Source organism: Haematobia irritans, chromosome 2, assembly GCF_050003625.1.
Source record: "Haematobia irritans isolate KBUSLIRL chromosome 2, ASM5000362v1, whole genome shotgun sequence".
Taxonomy (NCBI): Eukaryota; Metazoa; Arthropoda; class Insecta; order Diptera; family Muscidae; genus Haematobia; species Haematobia irritans.
The window spans coordinates 23,454,002-23,468,925 of record NC_134398.1 but is presented as its reverse complement, the minus strand read 5'-3'; the positions used below and the strand labels follow the sequence as shown (position 1 = coordinate 23,468,925).

At 29.1% G+C, this 14,924-nt stretch overlaps 1 protein-coding gene across 1 annotated transcript in view; it reads left to right on the top strand.

Moving 5' to 3' along the window:
* The window catches only part of Lar (tyrosine-protein phosphatase Lar), a gene marked incomplete in the record, with an annotated part of 1,210,349 nt that overhangs the window by 1,127,321 nt on the left and 68,104 nt on the right, over nt 1–14,924 (top strand). The window contains 1 exon segment of the mRNA XM_075293564.1: nt 8,109–8,259. Within this exon segment, the coding sequence (XP_075149679.1) occupies nt 8,109–8,259 (151 nt within the window).

Sequence of the window (14,924 nt, the reverse complement as noted above, 5' to 3'; positions counted from 1 at the left end):
AATGGCGGATGCCATTATATCTGAGGTGGCCATAGCAGGGTAGATAAAGTTGACACTTTTGTGCTTTTTTTGATGCATTTCGACTGACAAAAGTACCGTGGCCGCACCCGATCAATTTGGTACATTTTCATCACAATTACTCTATATAGAGTTATTCTGCCTTAAATGTGAACGTTTCTCAGATATCAACTCAACTCTAAAAATTATAAATAGCAGACATTGAAGAATTAGACATATTCCAAAATGAGGATATTTTAGTTTTATAGAAATAACATTTTGACAAAATTTTCTATAGAAATAAAATTTTGAAAAAAATTTCTATAGAAATAAAATTTTGACAAAATTTACTACAGAAATAAAATTTTGACAAAATTTACTACAGAAATAAAATTTTGACAAAATTTTCTATAGAAATAAAATTTTTGAGAAAATTTTCCATAGAAATAAAATTTTGGCAACATTTTCTATAGAAATAATATCTTTACAAAATTGTTCATAGAAATAAAATTTTGACAAAATTTTCTATGGAAATAACACAAAATTTTGACAAAATTTACTACAGAAATAAAATTTTGACAAAATTTTCGATAGAAATAAAATTTTGAAAAAATTGGCTATAGAAATAAAATTTTTACAAAATTTTCGCAGAAATAAAATTTTTGCAAAATTTTCTACAGACATAAAATTTTTACAAAATATTCTACAGACATAAAATTTAACAAAATTTTCTGCAGAAATAAAATTTTGATAAAATTTTCTATAGAAATATAATTTTGACAAAATTTACTATAGAAATAAAATGTTGACAAAGTTTTCTATAGAAATAAAATTTTGACAAAAGTTTCTACAGAAATAAAATTTTGACTAAAATTTCTATAGAAATAAAATTTTGACAAAATTTACTATAGAGATATAAAATTTTGACAAAATTTTCTATAGAAATAAAATTTTGACAAAAGTTTCTACAGAAATAAAATTTTGATAAAATTTTCTATAACAATAAAGTGTTGACAAAATTTTCGATAGAAATAAAATTTAGACAAAATTTTCGATAGAAATAAAATTTAGACAAAATTTTTTATAGAAATAAAATTTTGATAATATTTTTTACAGAAATAAAATTTTGACAATATTTTCTATAGAAATAAAATTGTGATACAATTTTCTATAAAAATTAAATGTTGACAAAATTTTCTATAGAAATAAAATTTTGACCAAATTTTCTATAGAAATAAAATTTTGACAAAATTTTCTATAGAAATAAATTTTTGGCAAAATTTACTATAGAAATAAAATTTTGACAAAATTTTCTATAGAAACAAAATTTTGAAAAAATTTACTATAGAAATAAAAGTTTGACTAAATTTTCTGCAGAAATAAAATTTTGGAAAATTTTTTTATAGAAATAAAATTTTGCAAACTACGATTTTTTAGAAAATCTAAAAAAATTTTCTAAATCGGTCTAGATTTCTGGACCTTATGGTGCTAATTTGTTAAAAGGTTCTGAAATAACACGAGGCTACAAAAGCTGACTATTTTCACAGATTGCCACAGGGCAATCTGTTCGATCGCATGTTGTATGAAAATGCAAAAAAAACTGATCAACGATGACAGGATTCGATTCAGACAAAAAAAAGTCTTGATAACTACTCAAGGAGAGTAGGACGATAGTTAGGAGAGCCGATATTTTAGAAAATACCTTACTCGCTCAGATGTTTCAATTCAACTAAATTTTCCACCTTATTGATGGTTTGGTTCTTCTTTCAATATATATAAACTATGGGTTATATTAAAAAAATCAAACTCTAACCAATTCATAATCTAATACAATTTTCTATCGTTTCATTAGTTTTTAATCTAGGTTAAAGTGGCAGCCCGATTAAGATTCAGGCTCACTTAGATAAAGTTTGATAAAATTTTTAATCTAAATCGTCACATTCCTATCAATTGCTATTAGTCTTGACTTGAAATTTGACAAATTATAATTGATTTATTGTATAGTTCATTATTTATTTTGCTTGTTAATTGTATATCCTTCAAATGAATGGTCATACATGTCAGTGACCATAGCTGGATAATTTTATTACCATGTTATCTTAGGTTCAAAACTTAAATGTGAACTTAAATGTGAAACATTTGATATCATAAAATATCACAAATTCCACAAGATTCCTTTTCCTCTCGTTGTTGGTTTCTATGGCATGTGTCTTAAAGTTAATGTAGTTGCTAAACGATGGAATAATCAAATAATTGGTGTGATTTTTCATGCATAGACATTTACGCTTCAATAAATGTTTGATGAATACAAAAACTCCTATGAAATAATATATATGAGCCCTTGATTTTGAAAGTGGTATAAGTCAAAAATTTAAAAAAATCTATTTTATCAACTATTCCTATCAAGTCTTAATAAAATAACATAATCTGAAGAGATTAGCAGTATACCATGCAAATTATCTCAATAAAATGAGTTGACTTTTTGACAAAATACGGGTTTTTTTTATAGTGGTATAATTCAGTCTATTCACAGAAAAAAAATTTCATGAAATTTTTTTCCAATTAAAGTCTTAATTGCGTTTTAAAAAATATTCAATTAAAAATTTAATAATAGGATCAATCACAAAAATTAATAGTATCAATTAATTTTTTAATTGGATCAATTAATTTTTTAATTGACTTTCAATTCATTTTTAATTGATACTATCATTTCCGTGATTGAAGACATTTCAATTAATAAATTAATTGGCTCGTGATTGGATCAGAAAAAAAAATTGTTAACCATAGAATCGGGAAATACTTATATGATATGAGAAAAAAATTCACCATTTGAAATATCACAATGGACTGAATAGTCTAACGAAACGGTCACACTGGGCAAATATTTGACAGAAATCAGAATAGAATTCGTCGCCACAGTCAAACCAATAAACATTTTTAGTTCATATTGGGGATATAAAATCACGATAGGAGTATTTTCCAAAAATCGTATTTAGATATTTCGAGAATAGTCCTGAAAAAAGTATAACTCTACATTTGGTCAAATATTTGCCTAGTGTGACCATACCCTTAGTGAGTCTGAAATAACAAGCTGCCTCTAAACACAATTTCCCATATACTCATTGTGATTTTCATTTCTTCTTCTAAAGACTTGAGATTTTTTTTTTAACAACTAAAAGTAATTTTCACTTGTAAGGATTCCTAATATATATTTTTGTTCAAATATATAAGAACAATATATAAGTTCTTGTTGTAAACAATAATACTTATTCTCTACTTCAATACAATTTAATTTTGAAATAACATGAAAATATTGAAAAATGAATAATAAAAATCAATTTATTTGTTTGTAAAATATTTTAACATCACAATGCTAAAAAATTTTTAAGGAAATTGAAAAAAATTTGTACAAATTCTTATTGAACAACGAAACGAAAACCACGGAAATAAGTTCAAGTTAGGATTCCTTCAAAGTATTGGACAAAAGAATATTTTATGAATAGGAACAAAACTGAAGAACAAAAAGAAAACACAAACTGAATTTGATTTTATTTTGATATGGGTTATGGAACAAAAAAAAAAAAAACAAAAAACGCATAATAATAGAATGTTATATTGAAGAGGGATTCGAAAAGAAATCTAATTTAAAGTTTAAAATGTAATGAACAACAATATGGTGGTGACAATAGCTACAGCAACAGACGAAGTCAAGGAATCCAGAAATTTAAATTTGAATAATTTTTTTTTTAATTTGGTCAACAAGTAGCAACAAACATTTATATGGCATGGGATAACAAACATCTATAGGTTAATATATAAATAAAGTGAGGTTCGAAAAGTCTTGCCTTTCGAGTATATAACATATATTTGTCTCAGATTTTCTTGAAATACTTTGAGATACAATATGAAGTGATTGAAGTTCTCCGATTTACATAAACTTTCCTACGCAGTAGATATTTCTTTCTATGCGGATAGAGTATTCGCTACAAACTTAAATTCTTCGTCCGGGCAAAGGGTAAAAAAGATTTTATAAAATTGAGTATTTGCTTCTACATGGTATGTTTAAGGGAATACGGCCGTAAGTTCGGCCAGGCCGAATCTTATATACCGTCCACCATGGATTGCTTAGAAACTTCTACTAAAAACTGTCATCCACAATCGAATTACTTGGGTTGCGGTAGCACTTGCCGAAACTTCTTAACACCGTCCTCTAAATTGTAAGTTAGTCCATACGGGGTATAAATTAAACAAAAAAAACCTATTAAATACGTATATAATTCAGTTTGACAAAATATTCTATAGAAATAAAATTTTGACGGAATTTTCTATAGAAATAAAATTTTGACAAAATATTCTATAGAAATAAAATTTTGACAAAATTTTCTATAGAAATAAAATTTTGACAAAATTTTCTATAGAAATAAAATTTTGACAAATTTTTCTATAGAAATAAAATGTTGATGAAATTTTCTATAGAAATAAAATTTTGACAAAATTTTCTATAGAAATAAAATTTTGACACAATTTTCTATAGAAATAACATTTTGACAAGATTATCTATAGAAATAAAATTTTGACGAAATTTTCTATAGAAATTAAATTTTGACAAAATTTTCATAGAAATAAAATTTTGACAAAATTTTCTATAGAAGTAAAATGTTGACAAAATTTTCTATAGAAATAAAATTTTGACAAAATTTTCTATAGAAATAAAATTTTGACAAAATTTCTATAGAAATAAAATTCTGACAACATTTTCTACAGTAATAAAATTTTGGTAGATTATTTTTGGCGATATAAACCAAGTTTTATGTGATTGGCGATCGGCTATAAATAAGTATAGATCGATATGGACCAATTTTTGCATAGCTGTTAGCGGCCATATTCTATCACAATGTCCCAAATTTCAACAGGATCGGATGAATATTGTTCCTCCAATTGGCTTCGGACGTAAAATCTGGGGATAGATTTATATGGGGGCTATATATAATTATGGGCCAATTTTTTGCATGGTTGTTAGACACCATATACTAACACCACGTACCAAATTTCAATCCGGATCGGATGATTTTTTGCTCCTCCAAGAGGCTTCGCAAGCCAAATCTGGGGATCGGTTTATTTGGGGACTATATATAATTATGGACCGATATGAACCAATTTTTGCATGGTTGTTAGAGACCGTATACTAATACCACGTACCAAATTTCAATCCGGATCGGATGATTTTTTGCTCCTCCAAGAGGCTCCGCAAGCCAAATCTAGGGGTCGGTTTATATGGGGGCTATATATAATTATGGAACGATATGGACCAATTTTTGCATGGTTGTTAGAGACCATATGCTAACACCACGTACCAAATTTCAACTGGATCGAATGATTTTTTGCTCCTCCAAGAGGCTCCGCAAGCCAAATCTAGGGGTCCGATATGGCCCATTTTAAGTCGATAGCTTGTTTCGTTCGGAAGTTAGCGTGATTTGAACAGACGGACGGACGGGCATGCTTAGATCGACTCCGAATTTCACCACGTCCCGGAAATTTGGTACATGGTGTTAGTATATGGTCTCTAACAACCATGCAAAAATTGGTCCACATCGGTCCATAATTATATATAGCCCCCATATAAACCTTTTCCCCGATTTGGCTTTCGGAGCCTCTAAGAGAAACAAATTTCATCCGATCCGGCTGATGTTTGGTACATGGTGTTGGTATATGGTCTCTAACAACCGTGCAAAAATTGGTCCACATCGGTCCATAATTATATATAGCCCCCATATACACCGATCCCCAGATTTGGCTTGCGGAGCCTCTAAGAGAAGCAAATTTCATCCGATCCGGCTGAAATTTGGTACATGGTGTTAGTATATGGTCTCTAACAACCATTCAAAAATTGGTCCACATTGGTCCATAATTATATATGGCCCCCATATAAACCGATCCCCAGATTTGACCTCCGGAGCCTAGTACAAGAGCAAAATTCAACCGATTCGGTTGAAATTTGGTATGTGGTGTTAATATATGGCCTCTCACACTCATGCAAAAATTGGTCGAAATCGGTCCATAATTATATATAGCCCCCATATAAACCGATCCACAGATTTCACCTCCGGAGCCCCTTGGAAGAGCAAGATTCATCCTATTCGGTTGAAATTTGGTACGTGAATTTAGTACATGATATTTAACAACCATGCCAGATTTGTCCTCCGGAGCACTTGGAAGACCAAAATTCATCTGATTCAGTTGAAATTCGGTACGTCGTGTTAATATATGGTCTCAAACACCCATGCAAAAATTGGTCGAAATCGGTCAATAATTATATATAGGCCCCATATAAACCGATCCCCAGATTTGACCTCCGGAGCCCCTTGGAAGAGCAAAATTCATCCGATTCGGTTGAAATTTGGTACGTGATGTTAGTATATGGTATCCAACAACCATGCAGGAATTGGTTCATATCAGTCCATAATTATATATAGCCCCCATATAAACCGATCCCCAGACTTGACCTCTGGTGCCTTTTGGAGAAGCAAAATTCATCCGATCTCTTTAAAATTTGGTACGTGGTGGTAGTATATGATATTTAACAACCATGCCAAAAGTGGTCCATATCAGTCCATAATCATATATAGCCCCCATATAAACCGATCCCGAGATTTGGTTTTGGAGCCACTTGGAGGAGCAAATTTCACCCAAGTCAGTTGAAATTTTGTACATTGTGCTAGTATATGGCCGTTAACAACCATGCCTAACTAGGTCCATATCGGTCTATAGTTATATATAGCCCTCAGATAAATAGATCCCCAAACATACAAAAATTGGTCTATATCAAGTTCATAATTGTATATAGCCCACATATAAACGACCCCATATTTTAATTCTGGCTCTCTACGTACCGTGCAAATGTCCATATCGATTCGTAATTATTTGTAGACTTACCTATATATAACTTTTTTGTCTAATATATACCACGTATGGACTAACTCACAATTTAGAAAACGATGTTAAGAAGTTTTAAGATACCACAACCCAATTAATTCGATTATGAATGACAGTCTTTCGTAGAAGTTTCTACGCAATCCATGGTGGATGGTACATAAGATTCGGCCTGGCCGAACTTACGGTCGTATATACTTGTTCTAATGAGAAACGCCATTCGGACTCGGCTATACTATACCAAACTCAACCTGGTGCAATTAGCTACAAAATTCCAAGAAAAATTTTTATTCTATATATATTATTACATCCTATAAAAGAGTCAATTTTTTTCAATAAAAAAAGTCTATACATTTCTTTCATAGCCTTACAGTGAAAAGCAATAGGACACTTTGCTAACTTTTTATATATATATTATATGGTTATATTTTCTGGGTGCATAATACCTCATATGGAATAGCGCCATCCTATGGTGGAGGATATAACCATACTTCAATTAAAATAAATGAAATTGAACCATGCGAATTTATTGAATTTGCCATATTGAAATTAGCAATATTGGTCATAAATGTAAAGGCATTGAAAATTGTATTGGTATGCATGTGGGTGTGTGTGTTTTCGCCTTTTTTTCAATATTTCTCCCATTACAAAAAGTAGGTTATCGCAAAAATATATTGAATTGTTTATTTAATTTCCGTTACTGGTGTCAGTAAATGATGGTTATGGTGCCTACATAAATACTGTCATCATTTATTATATTTTAATATTGGTCATTTTTATATATATATATAAACATTTTTTTATTTTGTCTTTCTTGTCATTTTTGAATAAAGTTTGTGGATGGACTGATGGGTGGAGGACATACTATATATGTTTTGTTGGGAATATTCATTCATTTTTGTTTTTATCAAGGTGGTCCTTGTTTTCCGGTATGAATAAATCAATAATAATGGAATATAACTGGTGGAAATATTATTGACATGACCAATATTTGATTTATCTCAATGTGAACATCTCAACCAGCCACACTGCCACGTCAATATCAGCATCAGCATCAAAACCATGACGAGATTTTTACCACATTTCATATTGTAAAACTATTATATAATATTTATTTATGCATATTGCATTTTATTTATACTTCACTCTCTCCATCTCTTTCTTCTACTGTTTCATTACAGGTGTACCCTCACAACCTAGCAATTTCCGGGCCACTGATATCGGCGAAAGCGATGTTACATTGCAATGGTCGAAACCTTCGCATTCCAGTGAAAATATAGTTCATTATGAATTATACTGGAATGACACATATGATAATCTGGAGCATCACAAGTAAGTAGAAGAGAAACATATAAAAATTTTCAAAATAGTTTACATTGTCAAGGGATATTAATACACAGAAAAAAACGCATATAAAGCTGTCCAATGTCAAAGAAAAAAGAAATAAGTCACGAGATGTTAAATACGAATATGTCTCTACCTAATAGTAAAAAATTCTTCGAGACATACTAAGGTCCGGAAACCTTTCGTTGATTGTGATGCAAACAGCGTCATCTTGTTGAATGGAATGTGTTACCGATACCAATACCATCCCAGATCGACCATAAAAATTAATAATCATATCTCGATAGAGTCATCTAAAAAATCTTAAAATAAATATTAAAATTGGAATTAAAATTTACATTTACATTTAAATTTCATTTTTTTTTAATTTTATTTAAATTAATTTAAATTATTCTAATTTATTTTTTTTTTATAAAATTAATTTTTTTTTTAAATTAAATTTAAAATTTAATTTATATAATTTAATACAATTTTAAATAAAATTAAAATTTCAAATTTCTTTCGGAGTAAAGAATTGTTATTTTTTGTACACTCACAAAAGTGAACTCTCCATGGCACTCAAGGCCAGTGTTGCCAGTATTGGGGATTTTCCCCCAAATTGGTATTTTATATATTTTTTCATGAATGGGGACGAAGTTTTTGAGTTGGGGACTTTGGGATTTGGTGGAGAATTTTCTCAAAATTTTATTTCTATAGTAGTAGTAGTAGTAGTAGTAGTAGTAGTAGTAGTATCTTTTATTTAATTCATTTGTTTTTGCTTATTATTACATAAATTTGCATACAAGTTACTAATTTATGAAAACAAAATTACATTAATTGGTAATGCTCTTATTTCATTAAATTAAAGATTACAGCTATGACATTTTGTCGTCAGCTGGTATTCATTTTATCTAATTAAGTTTAATTTTAGTTAAGGGAAATATAAATCAGATTGAATTAAAAGTTAATTAAGCATACTCGCTTATAATCAGTTTGCGATATCGTAGAGAAATTGTGATATATTTAATCAGATTTCTCCAATCATAGACTTCGGTTCCATTTAGTATTCTTATTAGCTCAATCTCGGTTAAAATTGGTTTACAAAAGCATTGCAGTCGATAACCTCTTAACACTGGACATACTCCCCCAAAATGGTATATTGTTTCTCTTTCGGCTAAGTTACACAACGTACATTGCTCGGTGTTTCCTACGCTGGTACTTCTGCTGTTAGCATTAAGAAATATTAAATCCAAACGAGCTTTAAAAATCCATGATATCTCCCAGGCATTGTATTCACCATTAAAATAGAGTCTTCCTCGTGACAAGTCCAGATTTTTATAAAACCTGGATCTACTCTGCAGAGCCATTTGGGTTGATTTTTCCCTATTAGCAAGGGTCATTTTATTAATTAGTATCTGGGCATTGCGGCTCCATTCTCTAGCTGTCATATTGTCTACAAATTGTTGAGCTCCGAACTTGCTTGTTAAATCTAAGAGATTCTTCATCCAAAATATTTTCTTTGCAACGATTATTTTACTCAGTTTATGCGGCAATCGCTCTGAGTGGTATTGAAATAACGTTCTGTAAATATATTTCGTGTGCAGCTGTAAAGAATACAGATGACCCTCTTCCAATTCGGTTTCAATATAAAGCGCATAATTTGGAGTAGATTCCGGGAGCCTTAACACCAATTTCAAAAAGAATCGCTGCAATTGGTCGACATCCTCAAAGTTACCATATCCCCAAACTTGAGCAGCGTATGTTTGTACTGATCTGCATACCGCCATGTAAAGGCTCCATTTTTGTTGCAATGATATATCATCTTTTTTCAAAAAATTCTTCCAAGTGCTATTGATAGCGCTTTTTGCTTGCGAATTTCGGTTCTGAATATGTTTTTTATACTTCATTTGCGGGGTTAGTATGACTCCCAAGTATTTGTATTCTGATACAACTTCTAGATCCTCGCCCTGAAATTTCCATTTTTCCTGTAAAGATAGTCTGCCGCCATTTCGGAATACCATAACTTTGGACTTTGAGGTGTTGACTACCAAGCTCTATTTATTGCAATATTCTTCCAAGTTATTTATCATGAATTGGAACGTCGCTGGGTCTTCAGCCAAAACGACGATGTCATCAGCATATAGCAATATTCTTATATTGAGCTCCTCTATATTTATCCCCCCTTCCAATGATTCATTCAGATCGTTTATATATAACGCGAATAATAAAGGTGATAGTAGACAACCCTGTTTTAGGCCTGATTCCGTCTCAAAGAACTCTGACAACTCTTCTCCATTCCAAACTGCCGATTGTGTACTCCTGTATAATGTTTCAATCATGCTAACAAATTTGTATGAGATTCCGAGATGGTGCAGTTTGTAAATCAATAGGTTTCGTGATATTTTATCGAACGCTGCTTTGAAATCCACAAAGAATGCGTATACCTACCTTTTTTCGGCCAGTTTTGCAGATATAATGGCTGATAGATTGTAAATATTGTCCACCGTCGAGTAATTTTTTCGAAAACCGGCTTGATGTTCCACTAATATGCTATGCTCGTCAACCCAATTTACAAGTCTTTGATTAAGCACTCCCATAAATATTTTTGCCACCGTGTTCATGAAAGATATTCCTCTGTAGTTTTCCGGATTTTCTAAACTTCCTTTTTTATGAATTGGAAATATTACAGACCTCTGGAATTCGGAATCTATTCTATTCTCCTTATATATTTTCGAATAAATCTTGGCAAGCTGAGTGAGAAATTCGTCCGTAGCATTTGCGAAGTATTCATACGTGATCCGATCCTCACCAGGGGCTTTGTTTGGTTTTGTCTTCATCAGCATGTCCTTTATTTCTGTTATTGTTATGTCCTGGTCAAGGCTATTGTTTGTTACTAATGCTGGGGCATAGTGAATATTAATTAATTCCAGATCTGGCTTGAGAAGTTCCCTGAAATGTTCTTTTAGACTATTCGCTGAGAGACAGTTGCTTATATGAAACTCTTGATCATTTATTTCTCGGACAAGTTTCCACCATTCTTTCCCATTGGATGTTTCGTTTAGTTTCTGGGTGAGCCTAGCATAGTACATTTGCTTACTCGTCTCGCAGACTTCCTTATACTTCCTTTTGGCATTTAGATAATTCTGTTTATCTCTATCAAGTGATGATTTACGAAATTTGGCCAGTAAATTAAAAGATTTTTTCCTTGCCCAATAGCAACGGTTATTAAACCACTTCTTATTAGGTTTGAAGATCAGGTCGCCGTTCCGTGTAGGTGCTGCTGTAATAACGATATCCGTTAATTCCTTTATACATGTAATTACGTGAGTATCTAGCAATTTGTTGTTAAGGTTACTTTGGTATTCTGCTTTGTACGAGTCTTTCCATATTAGCTTAGGCAATAATTTAAGTTTGTCTTCCGAAGCATCCCGGGTTTTTACATTTATATTAAGGGTTATGGGCATATGATCTGACCAAATTTTATCAATGACTCTGAAACTATCTATATATTGGAGCAGGTTTATGGACAGGGCACAAATGTCATTAACTGATGTCCCACTGTTACTCACATATGTAAAATTCCCTTCCTCATCCCCGTGCGTTTGGCCATTTACAACAATCAGATTTTGGTCATTGCAATAGTCAATGTACCTTTTCCCATTCGTGTTAGTTACTTTGTCTAATGATTTTCTTATGTCTGTCCCAGCATGAAAAACATCTCTGTATAAATCGCATATATCTTGCTGTATTTCACCAATACGAATATTTATGTCTCCGATCAGAATTAAATCTACATCCTTTTTCTCCGATAAAAAATGTTTTGCAGCTTCAAATTCTCTTATCCAGTCGGAGCTTCTTATATTTTATTTCTATAGAAAATTTGGTCAAAATTTATTTCTATAGAAAATTTTGTCAAAATTTTATTTCTATAGAAAATTTTGTCAAAATTTTATTTCTATAGAAAATGTTGTCAAAATTTTATTTCTATAGAAGATTTTATCATTGTTTTATTTGCATAGAAAGTTTTCTCAAATTTTATTTCTATACAAAATTTTGTCACAATTTTATTTCTATAAAAAATTTTGTCTAAATTTTATTTCTACAGAAAATTTTGTCAAAATTTTATTTCTATAGAAAATTTGGTCAACATTTTTTCTATAGCAAATTGTATCAAAATTTTATTTTTATAGAAAATAGAAATTGTGTCAAAATTTTATTTCTACAGAAAATTTTGTAAAAATTTTATTTCTATAGAAAATTTTACCACAATTTATTTCTATAGAAATTTTGTCAAAATTTTATTTCTATAGAAAATTTTGTCACAATTTGATTTTTATGGAAAAAATTGCCTAAATTTTATTTCTATAGAATATTTTGTCAACATTTTACTTCTACATAGACAATTTTATTTCAATAGAAAATTTGGTCAAAATTGTTTTCTATAGAAAATTTTGTCAAAATTTTATTTTTATAGAAAATTTTGTCAAACTTTTATTTCTATAGTAAATACTGTCAAAGTTTTATTTCTATAGCAAATTTGTAATATTTTATTTCTATAGAAAATTTTGTCAAAATTTTATTGCAGCTTAAAACCATACATTGACTAAACTACAAGTGTAGCTTCCTCTTCTAACAAACAAAACAAAAAGAATGGAAAAAGACGAGGAAGCACGCTCAAAATGAACCCAGCCAACTGAATTCAAATCGATGATTTGACAGTGGCATAGGAAAAGATATATGTTTGTTTTGAATTTATTTCGGCATAAGCCGGCTATCAATCAAAACCTTTTTTCGGGAGGTTCAAGTGTGGTTCATAGTTGGGTTTAATGAACTGCCTGAATTTATTCTGATAATTGGTTGATAGTTTTGCTGCAAGTAGAGGATGCTGATGAGGAATGTGGTAATTCCGAAACGTGCGTCCATCCAACCATCTTGCAGTCTATAGGGCTTGCCGAAATAAATTTGACAAACATTCTTTTCCTCTGTTGGTTAAGGTACACTTGTAGTTTAGTCAATGTATGGTTTTAAGCTGCAATAAAAACAATAACAATGCTTAAAGAACAAAACCAACAATAACAAAACAACAAGAATAAAAATTTTATTTCTATAGAAAATTTCATCAAAATTTTATTTCTGTAGAAAATTTTGTCACATTTTTATTTCTATAAAAACTTTTGTCAAAATTTTATTTCTATAGAAGATTTTGTCAAAATTTTATTTCTATAAAAAATTTTGTCAAAATTTTATTTCTATAGAAAATTTTGTCAAAATTTTATTTCTATTGAAAATTTTGTCAAAATTTTATTTCTATGGAAAATTTTGGCAAAATTTTATTTCTATAGAAAATTTTTTCAAAATGTTATTGCTATAGAAAATTTTGTCTAAATTTTATTTCTATAGACAATTTTGTCAAAATTTTATTTCTGTAGAAAATTTTGTCAAAATTTTATTTCTATAACAATTTTGTCACAATTTGATTTCTATAGAAGATTTTGTCAAAATGTATTTCTATAGAAAATTTTGTCACAATTTTATTTCTACAAAAAATTTTGTCAAAATTTTATTTCTATAGAAAATTTGGTCAAAATTTTATTTCTATAGAAAATTTTGTCCAAATTTGTTTTCTATAGATAATTTTGTCAAAATTTTATTTCTATGGAAAATTTTGGCAAAATTTTATTTCTATAAAAATTTTTGGCAAAATCATATTTTTATAAAGAAAATTTTGTCAAAATTTTATTTCTATAGCAAATTGTGTCAAATTTTGTTTTGTATAGAAAATTTTGTCACAATTTTATTTCTATAGAAAATTTTGTCACAATTTATTTCTATGGACAATTTTGTAAAAATTTTTTTCTATAGAAAATGTTGTTAAAATTGTATTTCTATGGAAAATTTTGTCCAAATTTTATTTCTACAGAAATTTTTGTCAAAATTTCATTGCAACAGGAAATTTTGTCAAAATTGTATTTCTATAGAAAATTTCATCAAAATTTTATTTCTATAGAAAATTTTGTCAAAATTTTATTTCTATAGAAAATTTTGTCAAAATTTTATTTCTATAGAAAATTTTGTCAAAATTTTATTTCTATGGAAAATTTTGGCAAAATTTTATTTCTATAGAAAATTTTTTTCAAAATGTTATTGCTATAGAAAATTTTGTCTAAATTTTATTTCTATAGACAATTTTGTCAAAATTTTATTTCTATAGAAAATTTTGTCAAAATTTTATTTCTACAAAAAATGTTGTCAAAATTTTATTTCTATAGAAAATTTGGTCAAAATTTTATTTCTATAGAAAATTTTGTCAAAATTTGTTTTCTATAGATAATTTTGTCAAAATTTTATTTCTATGGAAAATTTTGGCAAAATTTTATTTCTATAAAAAATTTTGGCAAAATCATATTTTTATAAAGAAAATTTTGTCAAAATTTTATTTCTATAGCAAATTGTGTCAAATTTTATTTTCTATAGAAAATTTTGTCACAATTTTATTTCTATAGAAAATGTTGTCACAATTTATTTCTATGGAAAATTTTGTAAAAATTTTTTTCTATAGAAAATTTTGTCAAAATTTTATTTCTTTATAGAAAATTTTGTCAACATTTTATTTCTATAGAAAATTTTGTCAAAATTTTATTTCTATAGAAAATTTTGTCAAGATTTTAGTTCTT